Source organism: Acanthochromis polyacanthus, chromosome 23 (assembly GCF_021347895.1).
Source record: "Acanthochromis polyacanthus isolate Apoly-LR-REF ecotype Palm Island chromosome 23, KAUST_Apoly_ChrSc, whole genome shotgun sequence".
Lineage (NCBI taxonomy): Eukaryota > Metazoa > Chordata > Actinopteri > Pomacentridae > Acanthochromis > Acanthochromis polyacanthus.
In genome coordinates, this window is record NC_067135.1 from 2,962,099 (window position 1) to 2,987,640 (window position 25,542).

General features: G+C 38.4%; 2 protein-coding genes across 33 annotated transcripts in view; one reads left to right on the plus strand and one right to left on the minus strand.

Annotated features, from left to right (window-relative positions):
- Positions 1–4,417, plus strand: part of ank2b (ankyrin 2b, neuronal) — a 112,888-nt gene extending 108,471 nt beyond the window's left edge. For all 5 annotated transcript variants that reach the window (XM_051943850.1, XM_051943852.1, XM_051943853.1 and 2 more), the window contains one exon: positions 818–4,417. In XM_051943850.1, the coding sequence (XP_051799810.1) occupies positions 818–832 (15 nt within the window). In that variant the 3' untranslated portion in view covers positions 833–4,417. The remainder of the gene's footprint in view (positions 1–817) is intronic.
- A 6,823-nt stretch (positions 4,418–11,240) lies between these two features.
- camk2d1 (calcium/calmodulin-dependent protein kinase (CaM kinase) II delta 1) overlaps positions 11,241–25,542 on the minus strand; it is a 119,048-nt gene continuing 104,746 nt past the window's right edge. For 12 of the 28 annotated variants that reach the window (XM_051943865.1, XM_022203436.2, XM_022203440.2 and 9 more), the window contains 4 exons: positions 13,953–14,028; positions 13,755–13,849; positions 13,384–13,612; positions 11,241–12,640 (listed from right to left, as the gene is read on the minus strand). In XM_051943865.1, coding sequence (XP_051799825.1) covers positions 12,637–12,640; positions 13,384–13,612; positions 13,755–13,849; positions 13,953–14,028 — 404 coding nt within the window. In that variant the 3' untranslated portion in view covers positions 11,241–12,636. Of the gene's footprint in view, positions 12,641–13,379; positions 13,613–13,754; positions 13,850–13,952; positions 14,029–14,307; positions 14,329–25,542 lie in introns of those variants that run through there. The other 16 variants (XM_051943858.1, XM_022203432.2, XM_022203423.2 and 13 more) reach the window with 3 other exon arrangements.

The window sequence follows — 25,542 nt, forward strand, 5'->3', positions numbered from 1 at the left end:
AACCAGTGGTGTCGCCCTCTGCTGGCTGTGAGGAAGAATGCAGGTTTAATTCACTTCAGTGTTGGCTTTACTTTTCAGACACAAAGGATACATTCGTCTTTTATATACTGTCTGTGGTTAATTCTAGTCATTTTTTACTTACAGGTTTTATTTTATTCATTCTAATTTCATTTGATTCACATAAAGTTGTATTGAAACTTTGCATCGCAGCAGACTTTATAAAAAGGCTACAGTACAGTTTTATATGCAAATTTGGATAAATGCATTTCACAATTTCTTGCATTGTTTTTATTTATTACAGTATAAGATAATTTAACACTTCATGTTTCTGTAGCTATACAAGATAAGGACACGTCACAGCAGTTTATTAGCTCAATGTTGGCAGAAATCTTCGACCAAATATTTGATTACATTACTTCTGTTGTCACATAAAACAAACTGCACAAATTGCTGTTTCTAAGAGCGCTGGCATAATTTATCCTAGCTTTACTGAACTCTTCTGTTCTGGCCGGAGGTCATAAGGCCTCAGAGAAGACTTTGTCATGGTGCTCCCCTACTAGCTAAAGTCCTACAATGTTTTCTAGTTGCTATAGTATTAAGGAGTAAAAGACTCCTCCTGGTGGGGCAACCAGGTACTACAGCTAAGCTAAAATGCCTAATAAAAAGTGCATTACCTATTAGCAGCAAATGCTAAATATTGAATGATCATTAACACTTTGTATCTATGAGATTGTAACCAGTGAAGCCGGTGGTCAGTAGTTGACACTTACTCTGTTTTATCCTGGATGTCGTACGAATCATTTTTTTGTTCCCGCAGAAGCCAAATGCGTAAGTCGCAGACCCAGAAGAGGACTGTGGTGAGGGATGCCCAGGGGAAGCACGTGCACCTGGAGCGTCTGGACGACACCCCGGACGCCCTGCAGCCCGACGCCCTGCAGCAGCACCTGCACCGACTGCTCCAACGCTACTGTGAGGATGACCAGGAGGAGGAAGAGGAGGATGAAGAAGAGGAGGATGAGGAGGAGAGTTTTGACTGAGCAGCTGCTTCCACTGACCCCCTCCCTACACCTCCCACTTGAAGCCTTTGGTGACGTACTCTTCCTCAGATCAAAATGTTCCCTTTCTTGCTGTCCTCGCCGATCACTGGACTCTTTTTCTTTCTTCTTCTTCTTTGGTTTGTCGAATAACGGAACAGTATTTTTGTGCTTTAACACTTTTCCTTTGCTCTGATTGTGACCAAAGATGGCGCCCTTCGTTGTTTCCGAAGATTTTTGTCGGTGTTACCCTTTTTTTTCCCTTTAACTCTTCGGCTGCTGTGGTGTGATTAAAGTACGACGCACCAAAGGTGGATCAGAGTCAAACGGGGGCATCTCGGACGTTTCGCCTCACGCACGGGCCTCTTCTTGAAGAACTCTTGTAAACATTTGTACATAGAGGAGATGAAAAAACAAAATCATGCTTGGACTTTGGGGGGGGGGAGAGAAAAACATTCAAAGCATTTAATACATTAGCCCACCTAAACCTGCTGTACATGCACCGATTCAGCTGGAGAATGGTCACCGTACAGATGAGATTAATGTTACACAGAGAGTAAAGCTGGGGGGAGTGAATGTGTGAATCATCATGAACTCTTTATACAGCCAAACATCAAGCTGCTGATCTGTTTACAAAGGCTGTGCGATCACAACTTTTGTCTTCCCATGATGCATCTGCCCTTCTTTCGTTTATGTGTCCGTTGTCCTTACGCGTGTCGTCGTGCATTCACGTTTATCCGCCACCTCCGTGTGTGTAAATACAGTGTGTCTATTGAGAAAGAAACTAGTGATGAGGAATGTCTTGATGCAGACTGAGCACCTACCCCCTGCTGTCCTGATGTCTGGGATTCACCCTCCCACTATAAATGTGCTGCTTGTTCTCACCTCAGACTGCAGCTGATGATTTCCCCTCCATAAATGTTTTTAAAGGACAAGTCTGGCTGTATTAGTGACTGTCCACAAGTCCTGTGAAAACACCCAAACCAACCAAGTGTGTATCCTAAAGGTACGAGTCCACTAGATGTGTTTTTCCCACATGGTTGGTGGTCACTCGCAGGGCACTACATGGTCACTTGACAGTCCGGTAGATGCGTTGGATCAACATGGCATCTTTGCTGCAAACTTTCTCTTTTATTTTGAAAATAGTTCAGCAAAATTTATTTCTAAAAGCATTTGTGGCACGAAACAACCTCTGCAGTAGCTGAATGTGTCCTGGTTTTGGTTCACCGATTTCTAGTTCAGATGTTTGACCAAAGTTTCGCGATGCATTGGACCTCCAACGGTGCATTGAATTTGCATAAAGTAGAAGTTAAATTTACTTTATGCAAATGAACTGGATTGCAGCTCGAAATGCACCGCAGATTGCATTCTGGTCCAGTTGTGGTGCGTGCGGAGGTCCAATGCATCGCGAAACTTTCGTCAAACATCTAAACTAGCCATTGAACTAAAACGAGGACAGATCCAGCTGCTGCACAGCATATTTCTTGTCTCAGATGCTTTCAGAAATACTTTTTACTGAACTGTTGTTGAAATAAAAGAGAAAGTTTGTGGCCGAGATGCCATGTTGGTCCAACGCTTCTACCAGACCACCAAGCTGAAAGCTTGGTCATGTGACAATGTTGTGGTCCGCTAGTGACCGCCCACCATGCGGATGATTTTCAGAAGCAGCGCATTTACATGCAAGAAGAATGCACCGAGCGGACATGTACCTGAACTCTCACTCCTCTGCTCATGCTAGTAAATGTGGCACTATTTCCTCCTGTTTGTAAAGTTGGACGACTCACCAGGGAACTGAATGACGTACCCAAAAGCACAAGCTGTAGCTTTGTGGTTTACTTTGATTACTTGCAATTTTTCACCACTAAAGTGTATAAATAACTCAACTTCACATTATAATTAAATCTCGGCCTTAAACAGTGAGAGGTTCTGACATAATTTAAATAATATGCAGATAAATTATTAGGTGAAAACAACATTATTGGCTTAAAGTTCATCTCCAGCTTTTGATTCAACACCTAGTAACCAAACTTAGATATTTAGCTGTTTTGTCCATGAAAATAATCCGTAAATTGTCTTGGCTGTATCTCTACACTGTTGCTTCTTTCAGACTGTAGTTCTCTCTTTGTCTCAAGCACACCAGCTCACCTGCAATTCTGCTAAAACTATTCTACGCTACACAATGGTAAGTTGTAATACGAGTAATTCTTTTAAAGTCCCACAATATACTTATTTTTTAACAAGTTAATTTAAGTCTCACTTTAACCCTAAAATATCTAAAGCCAATTTCAGCTCAAATAACCTCTCAGATCTTTCATTTTATGACATCTTTAATACCCTAAAGGGGTAGTGTGGGCGGTGCTTACATTGTGACATCACAAGGAGCCACAAACCTGAATGGGTCATTTTAAAATAGATTTTATGAGTTTTTAGACATAATCATGTTCAAAAAATGGATTTCGTATCTTATGACCCTTAAACTAATTCAGCATTTCCGTGCTGATGAGTTGTGTTCTAGTTGAGAAAACTGTGTTTAATCAGAGTACCACAAACAAACTGTCATCCAGAAAAACTAAGTGCAGTGAAGCCCTTTACAACAGGAGCCAAATAGTATCTAATTTGACCAATTTTCATAAATGTTTCATTCAAATTTAACTATGCATTTGTGACCATTTTCAGCAGGAGGCGGTAGGCTCTGAGCAAACAGCTGAGCTAACATTTCATTGGTTTGGGTGTTTTCATGGAAAGTGTTGACATGTAGAGAAATCTAAACGGACACCAGATTTGTCCTCTAGGTTTTCAGACACCATGCTTCCTGTTGAGGTGCTTTTGCTTTTGCCGCCGTCGTTCATTTTTACTTTGCTCTTATCAAAGAATCGACATAAACAGTCTACCGTAAACCCGAGCAGACGCCAACTTCCACTGACTTCAGTTGTCACATCTGTGTTTCCTTATTTATTTATTGCTGTCTGTTGGTGTGTTTGAGTGTGCGTTCGAGTGTGTTCTGAAGCTAAAAGTAAATACAAATGAAGTGAAATTTCTTTTTTTCTGCCATCGTAGACGAACAGTTTTGTTGGTTTGAACGCCGGCTGAAGTGTGTGTTCATTTCGAACTTTTATCTGTGTAACAATGCGATCCTCACGTTGCCATTTACTTTGATCCAATGGAAGAATAAAAGAAATGTCAAAAAGAGAACCATCGATTTGATAAATGAGCATCTTGTTTCCATGGTGATAACAATATTCTACATATTAACAGTGCAAATATCTATGCGGGCATGTATGACTTTATCAAATTATTACTAAAAAAATAAACCTGAAACGCTAACAAGGCATAGCAGCTGCAGTGTATACATGGCAGAACAATAAAACTGTTCATGTGTCAAACGGGAGCTGATGTCATTCTTTCTATCAGCAGCTCTAATGAGCCGACGACGTGCTTCTGTAGCAGTCAGGACCACACTAATAGGATCACCAAAAATACTACTTTCTGTCCAAGTACTTGCAAGAAAGTAGTATTTTGGGTGGAATAGACCTTTAAAATTAGAATCACGTTGCCCATGTACACACAGTTTTACTCATTTATTCTGACCAAAAGTGCTTTCTGTATTTAAAAAAAAAACATATTTATTCCACTCAGATCATATTTTATGTCCAACTACTTACAATAGAACACCAGAGGAGGAGAGCAGCGGTCCAGGGTATCCAGAATATCAAACAGGTAGCATGGTGTGTCTCTGAGAAAACATCATAGTTAGCCTTTGGTATGAAAAACACCATCATATACATCGTATATTGTACAAATAACAAGTCAAAGGAAAGAGACATACATTGTAGAATTGTAGTAATTGTGGGCTGATTGATTTACTGATTATCAGTATTTAATTTTTTACTGATTTACGGTAATAAATCCATTTAAAAATGGCGCTACTTTGGCTCTGAACCTTTATCTAGCTGTGGTCGCTCTGTCTTCTGGAGTGGTCTGATTGGTTATACGTCACCAATAAAACTATTTAACATCTGGAAACAAAACAAAAACGTATCAACAAAGTTTTCTGTTAGAGTTTGTGTTCTGCTAAGTTTAACTCCAAGATTTTAAGTACTTTCATTTACTGCAGATGAATATCTGCTCCAAATGTCTCACTAATAATCATTATCAGCCTTAAAAACCCACAAACACCCCCCCTCTATACTGGACCACACGTAGTACAGTCCGGTTCCCCCTTCTATAAATCTGCTTGGAATCTTCCACTTCCTGTTTGTCAAAGTGGCCTTCTACCTGGACAGGTTTAGTTGGAGCTCATCAACAAACATTTTGGGTAACTGCACTTTGATCTGGATGGATGACACTGAATTAGAGTCTGTTTTAATGAGACTGAGTTCAGATGTGTAGCTCTGTCATTAAATAGGAAATTATTTGTCAGAATTCACAGAGAAAAGTCTGAAATGTTTGCTAGGTTAGCGTCCCACATGTTCTGTGGCTCAGCTAAAGCTAACTCTCTCCAACTTCTGGATCTCTGGAGTTGCTTGTTGTTCAAATATCTTGCTAGAGGTGCTGAAGCTCAGAAAGTCTGAGATGTTTGTTCAGAATCAGCTCATTCTCAAGTCTGATCTGAACTGTCCTCTTTAGTTTGAACTTTCCCTAAACTTAGGAGTTAATGACAGAGCAGCACATCCAGACTCAGTCTCATTTATGTAGAGATTAAACTTCAGTGTCATTCATTGATGTTAAAGTGCAGTTTTTCACGTTTGTTGCTCATGCTCCCAACCAAACCAGTCCAGGTGGAAGACGATGTGAAGAGAAGCTCCAGAGGATGAATATCACACATTTATGTTGGAAATAAATGTCCTTTAATTAGACATTGTCATGCAAAAGTTTGATTTCCCTTTAATGATTTTCAAATCTTTGAGTGTTTTGTTGATGTTGGTTTCTAAATGTTTTCTGACACTCGGCCCCAAACATTAAAACCTTCTACGGCTCACAAGCTGCAACAATTCACACATTATCAACGATCTTTGTGACTAAACTGAGATAAAAAGTGAAAAACTGTCTGATTCCTGCATCATGAATGTAAATCTTTTTGGTTTTTATGACAGTAAACTGAATATATTTGGGTTTGACATTTTATAAACCAAAACAAGAAATGAATTAGTGGAGAAAACAATCAACAGATTAATGGACAAAGAAAATGTGTTTTCCAACATATTTGGCTGAATTCATCCAACATTACAAGATACATACAATTTAATTCAGTTTTATTTATAGAACGCCATTTACAGGTCAAACTGTCTCAAGACGCTTTATTTTTATATTTTTATATTTTTTGTCATATTTAAAATATGACAAAGTAAGAAATTTAAACCTCTTGACTAATCCAATTTATTATTTGTTTTTTAAGAGACTAATGGACAATTAAAATAACTTTCTCCACTAAAACTAATAAACATGAGGTCAAATAGAAGGAACAGTTTTAAATCCTGCAGTCCCACGACGGCAAGAATAAAGTTTGTGAACAAAAACTAAATCTGCTGCTGGATTCCATTAAAGTCCTAATAAATGATCATAAAGTGTGATACTAAAGGTTTGTGGTGATAAAAATCTGAAAGTAAAGATATCAAGTTGAACATCTGGATGGAGGCTGATAAAAGTTGACCTCCCTTCATTTCTCTGGAGCGACTTCATGGATTTTAGGGATGCTGCTTAAAGACCTGCTCTTCTAGTCGTCTTCCTTCTAGTCGCTGTAAAAAGTCACTCCATCCTCGCCGACTTCAACATCTCTTCATGACTACTTGTTCTGCCTCTGACCTGGTGGAAACTCCAGAAACTCGTCGAGACTCAGATTTTCAAAAAACTCATCGGGCGGGGGAAGGTGTGGTGGGCAAGGGGGAGTAGAGGGGGGCAGAGGGGGGGCAGTGGGGGGGGGGGGGTAGAGAGGGGAGGCTGCCACCCACCTCCCCTCCCACTCTCTGCCCTGACTCCACCCATGTGGTCACTTGGAAACTACGATGTCAAAGGGACGACGAGTTTATTTATTTTTATCTGATCTGTAGCTCAGTGACTTAAGGGTTTGCCTATGGAGCTGCAGGTCACTGGTTCAAAACCAGACCCTTCTTAAATTTTCTGAAAAACTTAGACAAATAAAGAAAGAAAAGTGCCAGTGGGGGATCTTGATCCTACTACCTTCCACTTAATCATCTCTCTTCTTATCCCCCTGAGCTACTCACTCAGATACTAATTGTTCTTTTTTTGCGCATTTATTATCGATTTTTTGTCATTTTCGAGTTGTTTTTTTTTAACTCGAGTCTTGTCTCGACCGTTTTTCTCAGGAGGTTGAACTTCAGCCTTTGTGCTGGAGGGTTGAACCCTCAGTTCCAAGACTTTCCAAAGCCTCCACACCTCCCGAGTCCTCAGAACCTGAGCTTTCAGTCTGAGGGATGAAATTTTCTAAGTCCCACAGTAGATCTCTGCTAGATTTAACTTTCAGACAGTCCAAGGACTGATATCTTCTAAGTTCCTGAGTAGTTCTCTGTTAGTTTGAACCTTCAGACAGTCTGAGGACTGAAGTTCTAAAAGTTCCTCAGTACTTCTGTGTTAGTTTGAACTTTGTGGTGAACAGAAGCCTTAAAACTTGTGACTATGAGTCTTGATTTCACATTTAGACCATCCATCTGAGTTCTTCTCAGACCTTCACCTGTGGGTTCTTCAGAAATCCTGAACAAACTTTGATTCTCTTCACTGAACAGTAAAGTTTGTGGAGATCAGAAGGTAACATTAGTTTGATCGATGCCTTCAACTACTAGTAGACTTTATCTGGAAAGCAGTTTTCTGAAATGAGCTCTTAGTAAATCTGTCCACAGTCAAACCAAGAACACAGAAAGAGGAAATGTTTGAAGAAACAACTTGATGTTTTCATTTCAGACTAGAAAACGCTTTAAGACCTTTATCTGTTTTTGCTCTTTTTCATCATTTTATCGTCTCTTCTGTTTAATTTGATCTTCTAAAGTCTAACTGGTGTCTTTTCAAATGTTTTGTCTTTAGTTTGATTCTTCTTAAATGTTTAGTTTTGCTCTTTTCTCACCTTTTATTATTTTCTAATGTCTGATTTGACTTTGAAATGTTTTGTCTTTTTAATGTTTAATTGTTTTTTCAAATGTTTTATCGGCTTGTTTGAAAAATTTCATTTTCTTTCCTAATGTTTAATTTTTAGATTAAATCTTTAAGGTTTTTCTTTTAAAATATTTTACCACCTTTAATGGTTAATTTTCTTTTTAAATGCTTCATTGTATTTTCTGTTTAGTTCCTATTTAAAGTTTTATCTTTAAGATTTAATTTTCTAATTAAACATTTCATTTTTTAATTAAATGTTTTGTCTTATTAAAGGTTTAATAATCTAATTAAATGTTTTTTAAAATGTTTAATATTCTTTTTTATTTGTGTTTATCTAAAATATTTCATCTTTAATGTTTAATATTTTTGTCTAAAAAGTTTAATTTCATCATTACATGTTTTTATCTTTTAATTATCTAATGAAATATTTTGTCTGTTTAATATAATTTAATTGTATTTAATGTTTAATTTCCTTTTTAAAAGTTTTATTGTATTAAATGTTTTTCTTTTGATTTAATTGCTTTTTAATATTGTTTATTTCTTTAATCTTTTTTTTCTATCAAGATTTTAACCCCAGCCTTAAAAATAAAACAAACCCTTAAATCACAATAAAAACACTTCTGTTGTCACAATCATGAGTCAGTCAGTTATTCAGTTTATCAATTCAACTTTCACACAGATGACAAAACTACACAAGCAAAGAGAAAAAAAAAAGATTTATCATGGTAATAAAATGTGTTGTGTTCAGGGGATGGAGGGAGTTTATTGAGGTCTTCTTGGGCTCACACAGTAAATCATTTAAAATAGAAACTTGATATTGAGTCTAAGGAAACTGCAGAGTGACAGAAGAACCAACAATATCTCCTGTTTTCTCCTTTAATGAGTCGACTCTTCTGGTGCTTTCAGACCAAAGAACTACAGACTCTTCACAACCTGCTCAAACTCTTGGTACAGGACCTCACCTCACGGGTCAACAAGGTTTCCTTCTCATTTCTACTCTGAAGCTCACCTTCTCCTGCTCAAACTGCTGACAAATGTTTGTGCTGCTCTAAAGTCTGGTCTCCAGAACTTCCTAAAAACTCTCAAAGTCTCTTCTTCTGCAGGTTGCTTTGTAGAACTGTTCCAGAAAACCTCACTAAACCACATGGAGGGGCCTCAAGATAGTCGTCCAAATGAAACCGTACAAAAAACAAACTAGCACAACCCAAATGCTAAAGTCTCCTGCAGCCTACCAGAGAAGCTCTTTAAACAGAGAATCAGGACAGGAACTCTTACCTTCAGGACAACCAACGTTGGTTCACAAACAACCAAAAACCTCTAAAGACTCACTACAGCCAAGATAAAGACACAACTCAGCTGCACCAAATCCACTAATCACTGCACACATTAGCACCATGTGCTAACTGTGGCTAAAGAACCACATTTACCAAGACAACTATCAGTACAAAGCCCTAAAACACACCAAGAAACACATTAAAGAGGATTTTACTGCTGGAAGCTGCAAGCCAACGCCTAAAGAACAAACTAAAGCAACGGAGCCAAACCCGATTCAGTGAAGAGAAGCAGAGGAAATGTTTGACTGCAGACATAAAGCAGGAAGACACTGAGCTGCTCAGGTGTTCCTGATAACACCAAGCAGCCACCTGGACAGCCAATAGGAACACAGCTTACTGGAAGTCCAGAGGGCTGGCTTAGTGAAGGACATTTAGTTTAAAGTTGAAGCAGAAAGTTAACAGAGAAAGTAGAAAACCACCTGATCCCTGAAATCTCTGAGTTTTCACACAAAGAACACCTGAACATGTCAAACTGGTTCCACAGTAGAACCTTCACTGTAAAAACATCATAGTATGGTGTGTTACTCAAAAAACATAACGACCGGCTGTGTACGGAAATCTAACATAAAAACCTGTAAACTCTCAGGCAGCTTTTGTTAAAGTTTGTCTATAACCAGGACTCTGCAGAAGTTCCTTTAATCAGATACTTCTGTGTTTCTATTTCAGGCCTCAGGTATATGTCTACCAAATTTCATAACTGTAGGTGACAGGTAGTGGCCCTTCCTCGGCAGGATCCATCATCTCTATTTACAGTTCATCTTCTTTAAACTGCGTTATTGATCTTGGCCGAGGTCACGGAGGTTTGGCATGAAGGTGGGGTGGGGTGAGGACGCAGAGGAGGAAGCTTCCCCTGGGTGTCTCCAGTGCCAGCTTCCTCTTATTTAGAATTTGACCCTGCTCTTGGCTTGACTGCTCAATGACTTTTTTGTGTGTCCTGACGTGCTGCATACGCCCCCCAAATATTGTGGCTGTAGATGAAACGTCGTGGCAGTTGGCCTAATGACCACTTTTTCAATTATACAGGGGGCGCTATGGAGCCATTTTGCCACACGTGTGCAACTCCTATAAAATATCAGCCCGATCTCACGAGGATTCGTGAAACTGTCACGTAAGTTTTAGTTTCGGTTTCGTGCGCACCAACACGATTTTGTCATGTTTTTCGTGCCGCTCACCACGAAATGCGCACCAATGTATTTTAAACGGCGGACTTTTCGTGCCACTCAGAACGTATTTCAAAAGAATGTGTATATTATATTTTTAATGTAAAACCGTGGCGAATCCAACGCTATATTTTGCATGACATTGTCCCTAAACATAACCCTAACCATAACCTAACCATAACCTAACCATAAGCCGGTGGTACACTTACCAATTTGCATAGGAATTTCAAGAATGTCCGGCGGCCGCAAACGCGATCACACAAGCAGTATACGCCGATGGACAGCTTAGATCGTCATGAATCCGCCGGTATAAACCACTTTCAGATGTGATTACCACAGCGAAAAACATTTCGTGGTGAGCGGCACGAAAAACATGACGAAATCGTGTTGGTGCGCACGAAACCGAAACTAAAACTTACGTGACAGTTTCACGAATCCCCGTGAGACCGGGTTGAAAATATCCTGATGTGCATGCAAAGTTTGACGTGTTTTGGGGTATGTTTCGGAAAAAAGAAACCCTCGGGTTTCAAACGGGTCCTTCGACACGGACCGTACACCTCATAACACTTTAAGTGACTGGTCACAGTGAGAAAAAACAACAAAATTGATCATTTGGCATAAATCACACATTTTATTAGAGATTTCTTAAACATACATCAGGCTTGTCCCGTCATGGTAACATTAAATACCAGCGTCCCAACAGGAAGTTCAATGCAGATTAGAAAGATAGAAAGAAAATGCAGTGGATGATAATGTGATTAAACAAATTCAACTTCACTTTTTTTACACAACAACCTAATCTGTGTTTTAAAATGCGAGTCTTAACATACTACCCCTTTCACCTGACAGTGACGCTAAAACAACAGTGGAATGAAAATGGCGACTTACTGCTCAGTAATTCCACAAATAATCCAGTCCTCAGTGAAAAACCGAACAGTTAGCTGTAAGTGTGTCCAACATGGTGCTGTAAAACGTTGGCGTACACCAGTGGAACACACAGTAAAAGGTGGGAATCAAAACACAAAGGAAAGCGAGAAGTTGGAGGGACGAGCATCAATATCACAATATAAAACGTAAACAAAACAAAGTGATAAAATTCACATAATTTGCTCCTTACTGTACGAAAATATGATTTGACTGGTCAGAGTCACAGAATGGCCTTTATAGAAGTCTATCTCTACAGTTTACATTCTATCATAAGAGGCTCTTCTTACATGCTGCCCTGTGATGATGGACACGGATGAAATAAAAACATGTTCCACTTGATTTTCCCTTTTTAACATGTAGTTAAAGTTCCTAGTAAACATAGCTAACTCCAACGCCAAAAAACCCAGAGAGAACAGATCTGGAAAAACTAGTCGACTCAGTTCGTACGGACGCTGCTACAGGTCAAGCAAAGAGAGCGAGAGATTTTACATCAATTACCGAAAAACCTATACATCACCGAAACAAAGCAAGCTTGTGTCTGAGCTTCAATAGATGGCAGTTCTGAAAAGATACATGAGTAAAAAGCAGATATGTCATATATTGGTCATCGTGCCAAAAAAAGGCTAAAAACATCACAATAGCTCAATATGTGTCATGTTCAAATGGAAAAGTCACTACATGATGACTGGGAGGCTCACGTTACCCCAATAAAACCAATCCAGTGGCTCCTGTGGAATCCACTTCTATTTAAAACATACTGCTCTAGAAAAAAAACAACTGAGTAATAAAACATGCTGATGGAGATATCCTGATGTGAACACCACACACTCTCACTAAAAATGATATTGTCAAGACTTGAACTTTTCTCCCTCTAGCTGATTTTTTTTGTTTCTTTCAACATGTACAATAATCTTCAGTCCAGCAGCGACAATATGTAAACAACACACTGAGAGGGCGGAGCTCTAAGCATATGAGGGCAGGGATTGGCTTGGGGGGGTTCGATGGACGCATGAGAGGCGGGATCTGGTCAGCTGACTGCTGTAGGCTTGAGGGTTTTGGTGGTCCAAGGTGGTCGTCTCAACTGCAAGAAACATCACAAGATGATTAAGAGTCAAGTCAGTAGCAATTCCATGTTATTTTATCAATATGGTTTTAGCTTTTGACGCTTTTTCAGACAGCTAATTGGGCATTTGGCTTTATTAATTTGATGTAAAGGTGAGCAGGGAGCTAATTCAGACTTGACACCAACATGTTCAACAACAACCAGCCAGTGGGGTAGATCCATCACTCTTCTATTCATGGTAAGTCTTTCTGTTTCATCCGAGGACTATCTGGTAAGACATTTCCGTTTGGTATACATAAAGTTTTATTTGTTCATCTTATCATTGTGTCAGAGTGTATACTACTACGTCTTTCGAAGACACACTACACTATGACGTTTTATGGACAACATACTATATGGCATGGCTGCTATGATGGTTTTTTGTTATCACTTTTTTGGATGATATACTATACTACTATGTCTTTCTGGATTACATACTATACTCTCATACATACAAGACTGTGTCCTGGAGTCTTATGTTAAGGATAGAAATGGTCTAAGGAATGCTTCACAGATCTGATCAAGAGCCACTGGCATCATCTATTCTATGAGCACCAATGGTTCCTTGACCAACTGGTCAAGGAACCATTGGTGCTTGTTTTGTGTCTTTGCCAACAGTATGTCATCTTGTTTGCGTCATGTATCCAGATAATGATGGTTGGTGTCTGAAAAATGACCTAATGTTGCTGTTTTATTCAGTATTTAAGCAGGGTTGGGCTCACTTGGTGGGCACGGTGGGCGAGCCGGAGCGGTGGAAGTGGATGTTCTGCCACTTGCTGTCGCGGCGATGCCAGATGCGCGTCTCCTCCGACTGCATGGTGCGAGGCATGCCGCTGCTGTCGATGTACTGGGTGAGGCGGATGTAGGCGATGCAGGCCGCCTCGTCTCCGATCAGGTGGACGTGGGGGTTGAGCAGGATGGTGTGGATGGGCTGCTTCCCCTTAGCCAGAGCTGGAAGATGACAAGATCAAGGCATAAGTGAACACTCGACTATGAAAATGGTTAGTTTCACTTCTAGAGATAACACTTCTTGGGTTTAATGATCTTTTTATGCTAACAGTTCTTTTGTCTTCATTGCATTTTGTGTCTTTACCGTTCTCAAAGTAGAAGCGGTGAAAGTCGGTGCCCTCCACCAAGTTGCCCAAGGCTTCAGGCTCGAAGGACGTCAGACCAGGATCGCATATCTTCCTGAAACAGTGCAACAAAAAGCCATACTAGAGTCCCAAAAAGATGCAAGCATGTGGGATTACAAGTCTCTCAGGTATGTGAATGATCAGTAAAGTAAACTAACGTGTAGGCCTCAAAGTCTCCATTGTTGATGGCTTCAATCAGCTGCTCAGTGACTTTAATGATCTCCTGCTTACGAGCTGAGAGACAGAGACAAACAGAAACATGGGAACGTTACTTTAAATTTGCATACATACGCCTTAATTCAATAAAGAGAAACACAGATTGAAGATTAGAAATGGACCAACATAGAACATGAGGACAACATTGATCCAACGTCACAACATGAGAATGTCCACGGACTGAGATTCACATCATTTTCAAAACCACAGATAATACAATGTCACATGAGATGGATGGAGGGAAGACTAGTAAGAAGTTTGTCTGCATGGTTCAACATATGACAACACTGAAATTACCTTTCATGCTAAGTAGGTAAGCTAGGAAACAGTGAATGGAAAGAATAAGTGCTGTTGTTGTAGACTGAGGTCCACCCACTACTTACAGACATTTATAGTATGAAGACGACATGAAGTCACAGTAAAGAACATTTATTCACACACAGCAATACTATAAAACCATGTTTACCTTCAAGTCCACTGCTGTTCCCAGCTATCTGAATGCTTACTGTCTGTTTTTGAGCAGCGAGTCCCTCAAGTGACACCAAAACCATAAAGCTAACTGCTGTCAGATAAAACATACTTCTGATTGATCTCTCCATCATTCTGTTTGAGACCAAAACTAGCAGCTCCTGCTTGAGCGGAGGGTCTTTTCCAGAAACAGGAGGAGGTGGAGTTCACGTTCTGACCAGATCAAAAGCAACGTTCTCTCCGTTCATTGGCTGTGTCTGCAGAAAGCCTGACACAGCGAAAACACCCACGGTGGACTTTAATGTGCAAATAAAGTCTTTGCTGACTGTCTTTGTTTTCAGAGATGCTCCAGATAAGTTTGCTGATGTGCACTGAGGCACCAAAAATCTGGCAACAGTTTTTGTCCAAACTGAAAATCAAGAAACACAAACTGGGAGCAGCTTGGGCTTGAGTGTCTTTCAAACCAGAACAATAATTAAAGCTGCAAGTAGCACTGATTAAGTCCTTGTATCTGTGCTGGTTAGCGAATCCAATTGTGCCCACCAGGTGGCGCTGTGATCGAGACTGTATTTCGGCCTATGGATGTGATGAGGACTGGACTCTGATCACACTTGTAATCTTTCAGGCAGATTGGAGCATGTACAGTGGAGTTATGCAGCACTCCCTGTTTCATGGCGAAATATTGACATTCCGACAGCCACAATTTCCACGCCTTCAGACTTTTGTGGAGTGTTTTTATACCTTTTGATCACCCATGCCTGGTGTACATCCTGGCCAAATTTGAGGTCTGTTAAGGTTACCCTGTTTGAGTTTATAGCTTTTGACAATGTGTAAAATTGGTCCAAAATATGACACATAATTCAAAAGTTCTGACTTCCTGTTAGGTTTTGGGTATAACTGTCAGTTACATTTCTGTGTGTCTTGAAAAGTTACATATGTGTACCAAATTTCATAGCTCTAGGTGACACAGAATGGCTGCAGTCAAGGTTTGAAATTTTCCAGGTGGTGCTGTGGAGCATTTCAAATATTTTTAGGCCTTCAAAAGTCCAAATGAAAAGTCAGTCAAAGATAGACGAAGAAAAATAAACCCATGGGTTTCAGTAGACCCTAGTAGACCCACCTGTTTATCTAATTTATGAACCATTCCTTGAAGTAAGCAACCTGACTTTGAGGAATAGTAATTATGGTTTCTGTATGAAAAATAATCTGTCTCTCTAAACATTTTCAGGCCAACAATGCTGCAACTAACTACTGATTTGTAATCATGACTAAATGTTAATTGAAAGATGATTTAAATGCAGGACTCTTTACTTTGCAGCCATATTATTCTATGTTAAAAATACCTTGGCTTTGGAGACTGATTTGAGCATTTGGCAGTTAAAGCAACATTACTGAACTACCAAATAGTAGAATTCACCCTTTTCCTGTTTATTGTCTGAGACGTGAAGCAGTTCCTTTTAGTCAGTCTCTTCGACGGTCTCGAAAAACGCTTGACATTGAGTAAAAAGAAAAGCGCTACGGTGTTGCCTGACAGTTATCCTACATTTCAGCCTGGATCCATGTCATGTACAAAGCAGGTAAAAGCTTTTGGACTAGTGTGAACAGCTCTGCCTCTGCTGGTAGAACATTGTAATTCAGTACATGTAGTGTGAAAATTAGGCATTTTAGGACCCTTTTCTTCTGGGACCTTGGAGAAAGATGGAGCGATGGCACATATATAAAGTGAGAAACATACAGAGACGTAGCAGAAAGAAACTAAGCACATAAACTGATCTGTGGCAGTGACAAAATCATTTACTGGAACTGGAAAGAAAGGTGGCAGACCTCAGGACAAACATCAACCTTTACCAACAGTTTATTTGAACCTTTAGTTACTTGAATGCTTGGATTAAATACACTTTATTGTACGCATCTAATTTCAAACATCTGAAAATATAGTTGTCAGTATCTTTTAAAATTGCAGTACACCTACTTTAACAGTTTCCTTAGCAACAAAACCCCACGTTCTTGAAATTAGCAGACGAGTGTCAAGTCGAAGCCTCAAAAACACCCAAAGAAACACATGATGATTGACACAAGTTAGAATAAGTTTGCAGGACAAAAAACCAGTCCAAGTCAAAACTGCAAAAATCTGTAGGGAACAAAACTCTGTCGATACACCTCCGGCATTTTGGCGGTCAATATATAATTGCGGGACTTTTTGTATCATAGTTGACATTTTTGCTGCTTTCAGGCCTAAAATCAACATGGCCGCCTGTAACCAAACACCACATGGTATTTTCACAGAAAGATTCTTCTAAATAGTATATATATAATTGAGTAAAATTAAAATTGAATGTTATTTCTAAAGATATTGTAGTTAACCTAATGACATGCCATGAATCCACACTACTTTATATTAAATAAGTCAGAAAGCCTTGGTGTCTGGCCAGTCTTTCCTTCAGGAGGAAGTGACATCATGTGGAGCAGGTCATGTGATCTGGAAACAAACACATTTCCTTGAGAGGTGTTTTTGTAATGGCTAGCTTCGTTGAAAGTGATTTAATTTGTTATTTTCCATATAAAATTTGATATATTGATATATCCAGTCATTTTTTATTAATAAGTGACTGTTTCCATAACAAATAATTGTGGAATTTGTAAAGACATGATCATAATGAACATAAAAACTTTTTTTTTTTACTGTTAATAAAATGTATGCAGATATATCCCATGGATTTCAAATGTCCCTCAATTATATACTGACCCTTTCATTATTGTATTTATTTCCTTGACTCTTTTACAGAAGAATAATCAGAAAATGACCTGCTCCATACAAACATTAGAAAACATCCTGTTCAAATGGGTACCATTTCTAAAAAGAGTCTCAGTACACATGAAAACACAAAAGCACAACAAAGGTGAAGTCAGTGCTGTCAGGTGACAGCAAGTCATCAAGGAAGAAGGGAACTACATGTGTGAATTGATTCTAATGCCTTTGTTTCTCTATATAGTGGAAGAGCAACTGTATATTGAAGTGTAAACATGTGAATTCCTGTTAGTAAGGTTAGCAGCAGATCCATGTTGGCCGCATCTCTGACTGCACTGAAATCTGTTTTTCTCTGTCTTCACTACAGACTCAGTCGCTGAAGATCTTCACATTGGAGGGAGTTTTCCAGAAGGTCTGCTGTCAGTGACCTAAGACTGTGTTTACACGTGGACAAGGCTGAAGGCCACAAGGTATGTGGATGGAATACAAGTATTTGTCACTTCATCATTCACAGGGTTTAAAGGTGTCATGGCAGCTTCTGACCAACAAGTGTCAGTGTGTGTACACTGCTTAGTTTGTTGAAGACATACTATACTATGACTTATGTTGCCAACATACTATAGTATGACAGTTTCTGACTATACTTTGACATACGACATCATACAACATACGACAATGATATTTTTGATACAACTTTGGACGACATAGTATATTGTGACGTTTCAGACGACATACTATACTATGGTGTTTCTGTCAATTTTCGGATGACATACTACACTACTACATTTTTGGTGATATTTCGGGTGACATACTAAACTCTGACGTTACTGTCAATTTTTTGACGACATCCTATACAATCACATTTTTTGACCATTTTTCGGACAACATACCAGACAATGATATTCTTGAGTCAAATTTGGACGACATACGATACTATGACGTTTTTGTCATTTTTCAGACGACATCCTATACTGTAACGGTTTTGGTGACATTTCGAACGGCATACTATAGATATTTTTATGACATTTCGGACGACACACCTATGACATTTTTATGATATGCTAGACTATGACGTTTTTAGTGACTTTTCGGACAACATACTAAATTATGATGTTTTTGGTGACTTTTAAGATGACATACTAGACTATGAGGTTTTTGGTGGCTTTTCTTACAATATACTACACTATGATGTTTTTGGTGACTTTTCGGAAAACATACTAAACTATGACATTTATGGTGACTTTTCAGATGACGAACTAAACTATGATGTTTTTGGTGACTTTTCAGATGATGTACTGACATATGTCGTTTTAGGTGACTTTTCGGGACGACATACTAAACTATGACGCTTTTGGTGACTTTCAGATGACGTACTGAAATATGTCATTTTTAGTGACTTTTCGGACGACATACTACACTATGACGTTTTTGGTGACTTTCCCGATGACATACTAAACTATGATGTTTTTGGTGACTTTTTGGACGACATACTAGACTATGACGTTTTTAGTGAATTTTCCGACGACATACTAAACTATGATTTTTCTTGTGACTTTTCAGAGGATATACTGAAATATGTCGTTTTAGGTGACTTTTCGGACGATATACAAACTATGACGTTTATGATGACTTTTCTGATGACATACTAAACTATGACGTTTTTGGTAACTTTTCGGACAACATACTAAACTATGATGTTTTTGGTGGCTTTTCGGACGATATACTACACTATGATGTTTTTGGTGACTTTTCGGACGACATACTGAAATATGTCGTTTTAGGTGACTTTTTGGATGACATACTAAACTGTGATGTTTTTGGTGATTTTTCAGACGACATACTAGACTATGACGTTTTTGGTGGCTTTTCGGACGATATACTACACTATGATGTTTTTGGTGATTTTTCGGACGACATACAAAACTACGACTTTTTTGTCCATAATTGGACTACATACTCAACAATGACGTTTTTGGTGACTTTTCGGATGACATACTCAACTATGACGTTTTTGGTGACTTTTCGGGCGACATACTAAAGTATGATGTTTTTACTGACTTTTCGGACAACATACTAAACTATGACGTTTTTGGTGACCTGTCGGATGACATACTAAACTATGACGTTTTTGGTGATTTTTCCGACGACATACTAAACTATGATTTTCTTTGTGACTTTTCAGAGGATATACTGAAATATGTCGTTTTAGGTGACTTTTCGGACGATATACAAACTATGACGTTTATGATGACTTTTCTGATGACATACTAAACAATGACGTTTTTGGTAACTTTTCGGACAACATACTAAACTATGACGTTTTTGGTGACTTTTCGGACGACATACTAAACTATGACGTTTTTGGTGACTTTTCCGACGACATACTAAACTATGATGTTTTTGGTGACTTTTCCGACGACATACTAGACTATGACGTTTTTGGTGGCTTTTCGGACAACATACTACACTATGACGTTTTTGGTGACTTTCCCAACGACATACTAAATTATGATGTTTTTGGTGACTTTTAAGATGACATACTAGACTATGAGGTTTTTGGTGGCTTTTCTTACAATATACTACACTATGATGTTTTTGGTGATTTTTCGGACAACATACTAAACTACACACGTGGACAAAATTGTTGGTACCCCTCAGTTAAAGAAGGAAAAACCCACAATTCTCACTGAAATCACTTGAAACTCACAAGAGTAACAATAAATAAAAATTTATTGAAAATTAAATAATCAAAAACAGCCATTACTTTTGAATTGTTGATTAACATAATTATTTAAAAAAACAAACTAATGAAACAGGCCTGGACAAAAATGATGGTACCTCTATAAAAGATTGAAAACTATTTGACCAGAGTGACATGATTAACTCAGGTGTGTCATTTAATTGACATCACAGGTGTTTCCAAACTCATAATCAGTCAGTCTGCCTATTTAAAGGGAGACAAGTAGTCACCTTGCTGTTTGGTGAAAGGGTGTGTACCACACTGAACATGGACAACAGAAAGCGAAGGAGAGAATTGTCCCAGGACATCCGAAAAAAAATTATAGACAAACATCTTAAAGGTAAAGGCTATAAGACCATCTCTAAACAGCTTGAAGTTCCTGTGACAACAGTGGCTCATATTATTCAGAAGTTCAAGACCCACGGGACAGTAGCCAACCTCCCTGGACGTGGCCGCAAGAGGAAAATTGATGACAAATTGAAGAGACGGATCGTTGGAATTGTATCCAAAGAGCCCAGAGCAACCTCCAAAGAAATTAAAGGTGAACTCCAAGGCCAAGGTACATCAGTGTCAGATCGCACCATTCGTCGTTGTTTGAGCCAAAGTGGACTTCATGGGAGACGACCAAGGAGGACACCACTGCTGAAAAAAACTCATAAAAAAGCCAGACTGGAATTTGCAAAAATGCATGTTGACAAGCCACAAAGCTTCTGGGAGAATGTCCTTTGGACAGATGAGACCAAACTGGAGCTTTTTGGTAAGGCACATCAACTCTATGTTCATAGACTCAAAAACCAAGCATACGAAGAAAAGAACACTGTCCCTACGGTGAAACACGGAGGAGGCTCAGTAATGTTTTGGGGCTGCTTTGCTGCATCTGGCACAGGGTGTCTTGAAAGTGTGCAAGGTACGATGAAATCTGAAGACTATCAAGGCATTCTGGAGAGAAATGTGCTGCCTAGTGTCAGAAAGCTTGGTCTCAGTCGCAGGTCATGGGTCTTCCAACAGGACAACCATCCAAAACACACAGCCAAAAACACCCAAGAATGGCTGAGAGAAAAGCGTTGGACTATTCTAAAGTGGCCTTCTATGAGCCCAGATCTGAATCCCATTGAACATATGTGGAAGGAGCTGAAACATGCCATTTGGAGAAGACACCCATCAAACCTGAGACAACTGGAGCTGTTTGCTCATGAGGAGTGGGCCAAAATACCTGTTGACAGCTGCAGAACGCTCATTGACAAATACAGAAATCGTTTAATTGCAGTGATTGCCTCAAAAGGTTGTGCAACAAAATATTAAGTTATGGGTACCATCATTTTTGTCCAGCCCTATTTCATTAGTTTGTTTTTTTAAATAATTATGTTAATCAACAATTCAAAAGTGATGGCTGATTTTGATTATTTAATTTTCAATAAATTTTTATTTATTGTTACTTTTGTGAGTTTCAAGTGATTTCAGTGAGAATTGTGGGTTTTTCCTTCTTTAACTGAGGGGTACCAACAATTTTGTCCACGTGTGTATGACATTTATGGTGACTTTTCAGATGACGAACTAAACTATGATGTTTTTGGTGACTTTTCAGATGATGTACTGACATATGTCGTTTTAGGTGACTTTTCGGGACGACATACTAAACTATGACGCTTTTGGTGACTTTCAGATGACGTACTGAAATATGTCATTTTTAGTGACTTTTTGGACGACATACTAGACTATGACGTTTTTAGTGAATTTTCCGACGACATACTAAACTATGATTTTTCTTGTGACTTTTCAGAGGATATACTGAAATATGTTGTTTTAGGTGACTTTTCGGACGATATACAAACTATGACGTTTATGATGACTTTTCTGATGACATACTAAACTATGACGTTTTTGGTAACTTTTCGGACAACATACTAAACTATGACGTTTTTGGTGGCTTTTCGGACGATATACTACACTATGATGTTTTTGGTGACTTTTCGGACGACATACTGAAATATGTCGTTTTTGGTGACTTTTCGGACGACATACTAAACTGTGATGTTTTTGGTGACTTTTCAGACGACATACTAGACTATGACGTTTTTGGTGGCTTTTCGGACGATATACTACACTATGATGTTTTTGGTGATTTTTCGGACGACATACAAAACTACGACTTTTTTGTCCATAATTGGACTACATACTCAACAATGATGTTTTTGGTGACTTTTCGGATGACATACTCAACTATGACGTTTTTGGTGACTTTTCAGACGACAAAGTAAACTATGACGTTTTAGCTGACTTTTCAGACGACATACTGAAATATGTCGTTTTAGGTGACTTTTCGGACGACATACTAAACTGTGATGTTTTTGGTGACTTTTCGGGCGACATACAAAACTATGACATTTTTGTCCATTATTGGACGACATACTCAACAATGACGTTTTTGGTGACTTTTCGGACAACATACTAAACTATGACGTTTTTGGTGACTTTTCAGACGAAATACTGAAATATGTCGTTTAGGTGACTTTTCGGACGACATAAAAAACTATGATGTTTTTGGTGACTTTTCGGACGACATACTAAACTATGACGTTTATGATGACTTTTCTGATGATGTACGAAACTATGACGTTTTTGGTGACTTTTCGGACAACATACGAAAGTATGACGTTTTTGGTGACTTTCGGACGACATACTAAACTGTGACGTTTTTGGTGACTTTTCGGACGACATACTAAACTATGATGTTTTTGGTGACTTTTCGGACGACATACTAATCTATGATGTTTTTGGTGACTTTTCGGACGACATACAGAACTATGACATTTTTGTCCATTATTGGATGACATGACGTTTTTGGTGACCTTTCGGACAACATACGACAGTATGACGTTTTTGGTGACTTTTCGGACAACATACTATACTATGACGTTTTGACGACATACAAAACTATGACATTTCTGTTCATTATTGGACGACCTCCTAAACTATGACATTTTTGTGCATTTTTGGACGACATTCTAAACTATGACGTTTTTGGTGATTTTTCGGACGACATACTAAACTATGACGTTTTTGGTGACTTTTCAGACGACATACTAAACTATGATATTTTTGTCCATTATTTATTTATTTATTTTTTTGTTTATTTGAACAGGGACAGTGCACATTAATCAACATTTCTGTTTTAGCTATAAAGCTAGTTTCCAACTGTAGTCCCTGGGCAGATGGAAATGCCAGGAACAGCATAACAAAATAAGAGTAAATAATTTATTGGACGACATACAAAACTATGACATTTTTGTCCATTATTGGACGACATACTCAACTATGACGTTTTTGGTGACTTTTCGGACAACATACTAAACTATGACGTTTTTGGTGACTTTTCAGACGAAATACTGAAATATGTCGTTTAGGTGACTTTTCGGACGACATACTCAACAATGACGTTTTTGGTGACTTTTCGGATGACATACTAAACTATGACGTTTATGTTGACTTTTCTGATGATGTACGAAACTATGACGTTTTTGGTGACTTTTTGGACAGCATAGTAAACTACGATGTTTTTGGTCACTTTTCGGACGACATACTCAACTATGCCATTCTTGGTGACTTTTCGGACAACATACGACAGTATGACGTTTTTGGAAAACGTACTAAACTCTGACATTTTTGGACGATATACTATACAATGACTTTTTTGGACGATATGGTTCACCCAGATTTGAGCTGTGAACCTTTCACATTTTAAGCCAATGTGATAACCACTATACTATGGAAACTGTCACACTGCACCGTGGTGTTTTGGTCACCTTTTAGACGACAAACTATACTATGACGTTTTTGGAGATATTTTGAATGAAATACTATCCAATGACATCTTTGGTGATTTTTTGGATGACATACTACATTATGACGTTTTTGGTGATATTTTGACGGCATTTTTGTCCGTTTTTGGACGCCCTATTAAACTATGATATTTTTGTCCATTTTCGGACGACATACTAAACTATGGCGCTTTTGGTGACATTTTGGACGGCATACTATAAAATATGACACTTCTTACCTTTTTCGGAAGAAATACTAACCTCTGACGATTCTGGTGGGCATTTTGGAAGACAGACTACACTACGACATTTTTGGTGACTTTTCGGACAACATACTAAATTATGACGTTTTTGGTGACTTTTCGGACACCATACTAAACTGTGATGTTTTTGGACAACATTCTATACTATGATGTTATTGATGACTTTTTGGACGACATATTTAACTCTGACATTTTTGGACGATATTTAACCGATATGGTTCACCCGGATTCGAACTGTGAACCTTTTACATTTTAAGCCAATCTGATAACCACTGTACTACGGAAACTGTCACACTGCACCGTGGTGTTTTGTTCACCTTCTCGACGACAAACTATACTATGATGTTTTTGGGGATATTTTGAAGGAAATACTATCCTATGACATCTTTGGTGATTTTTTGGATGACATACTCCACTATGGCGTTTTTGGTGATATTTTGACGACATACTAAACTATGACGTTTTTGGTGATTTTTCGGACAACATACTAAACTATGACATTTTTGTCCATTTTCAGGCGACATACTATACTATGACATTTTCGGTGACATTTTGGACAACATACTAAAGTATGACATTTTTGTCCATTTTTGGACGAGATACTAAACTATGACATTTTTGTTCATTGTCGGACGACAGACTGAACTATGGCCTTTTTGGTGATATTTTGGATGACATTCTGAACTGCGACATTTTTGGATGACATACTAAACTATGACGTTATTGGTGGCATTTTGGAAGACATACAAAACTGTGACATTTTTTGTCCATTTTCTGGATGACATACTATACAATAATATTTTTGTCCTCTTTTGGACGACATACTGTACTATGACATTTTTGTCCCTTTTTGAACAACATTCTCAATTTTCAGTCATATTTCGGACAACATGGTATACTTTGACTTCAGTTTTTGAAAGACATACAACACTATGATGTTTTTCATCAAACTTTAATGATATTTCATCCATGTGGTTCACCTGAATTCGAACCTTTCGCATTGTAAACCAATGTGATAACCACTACACCATGGAAACTGTCACACTGCACCGTGATGTTTTGGACAGCTTTTAGACGCCATATTATACTATGATGTCTTGGTGATATTTTGATGACATACAAAACTATGACATTTTTGTCCATTATTGAACGACCTACTAAACTACGACATTTTTGGTGACATTTTGGACGACATTCTGAACTATGACATTTTTGTCCGTTTTCATACAAAATACTAAACTCAGACATTTTTAGTGGCATTTTGGAAGACATACAAAACTATGACATTTTTGGCCATTTTCTGGATGACATACTATACAATGACATTTTTGTCTACTGTTGGACGACATACTAAACTCTGACATTTTTGGACGACATACTAAACTATGACATTTTTGTCCATTTTCGGACGACATACTAAACTATGGCCTTTTTTGGTGACATTTTGGACGACTATGACATTTTTGTCCTTTTTTGACAACATACTAAACTATG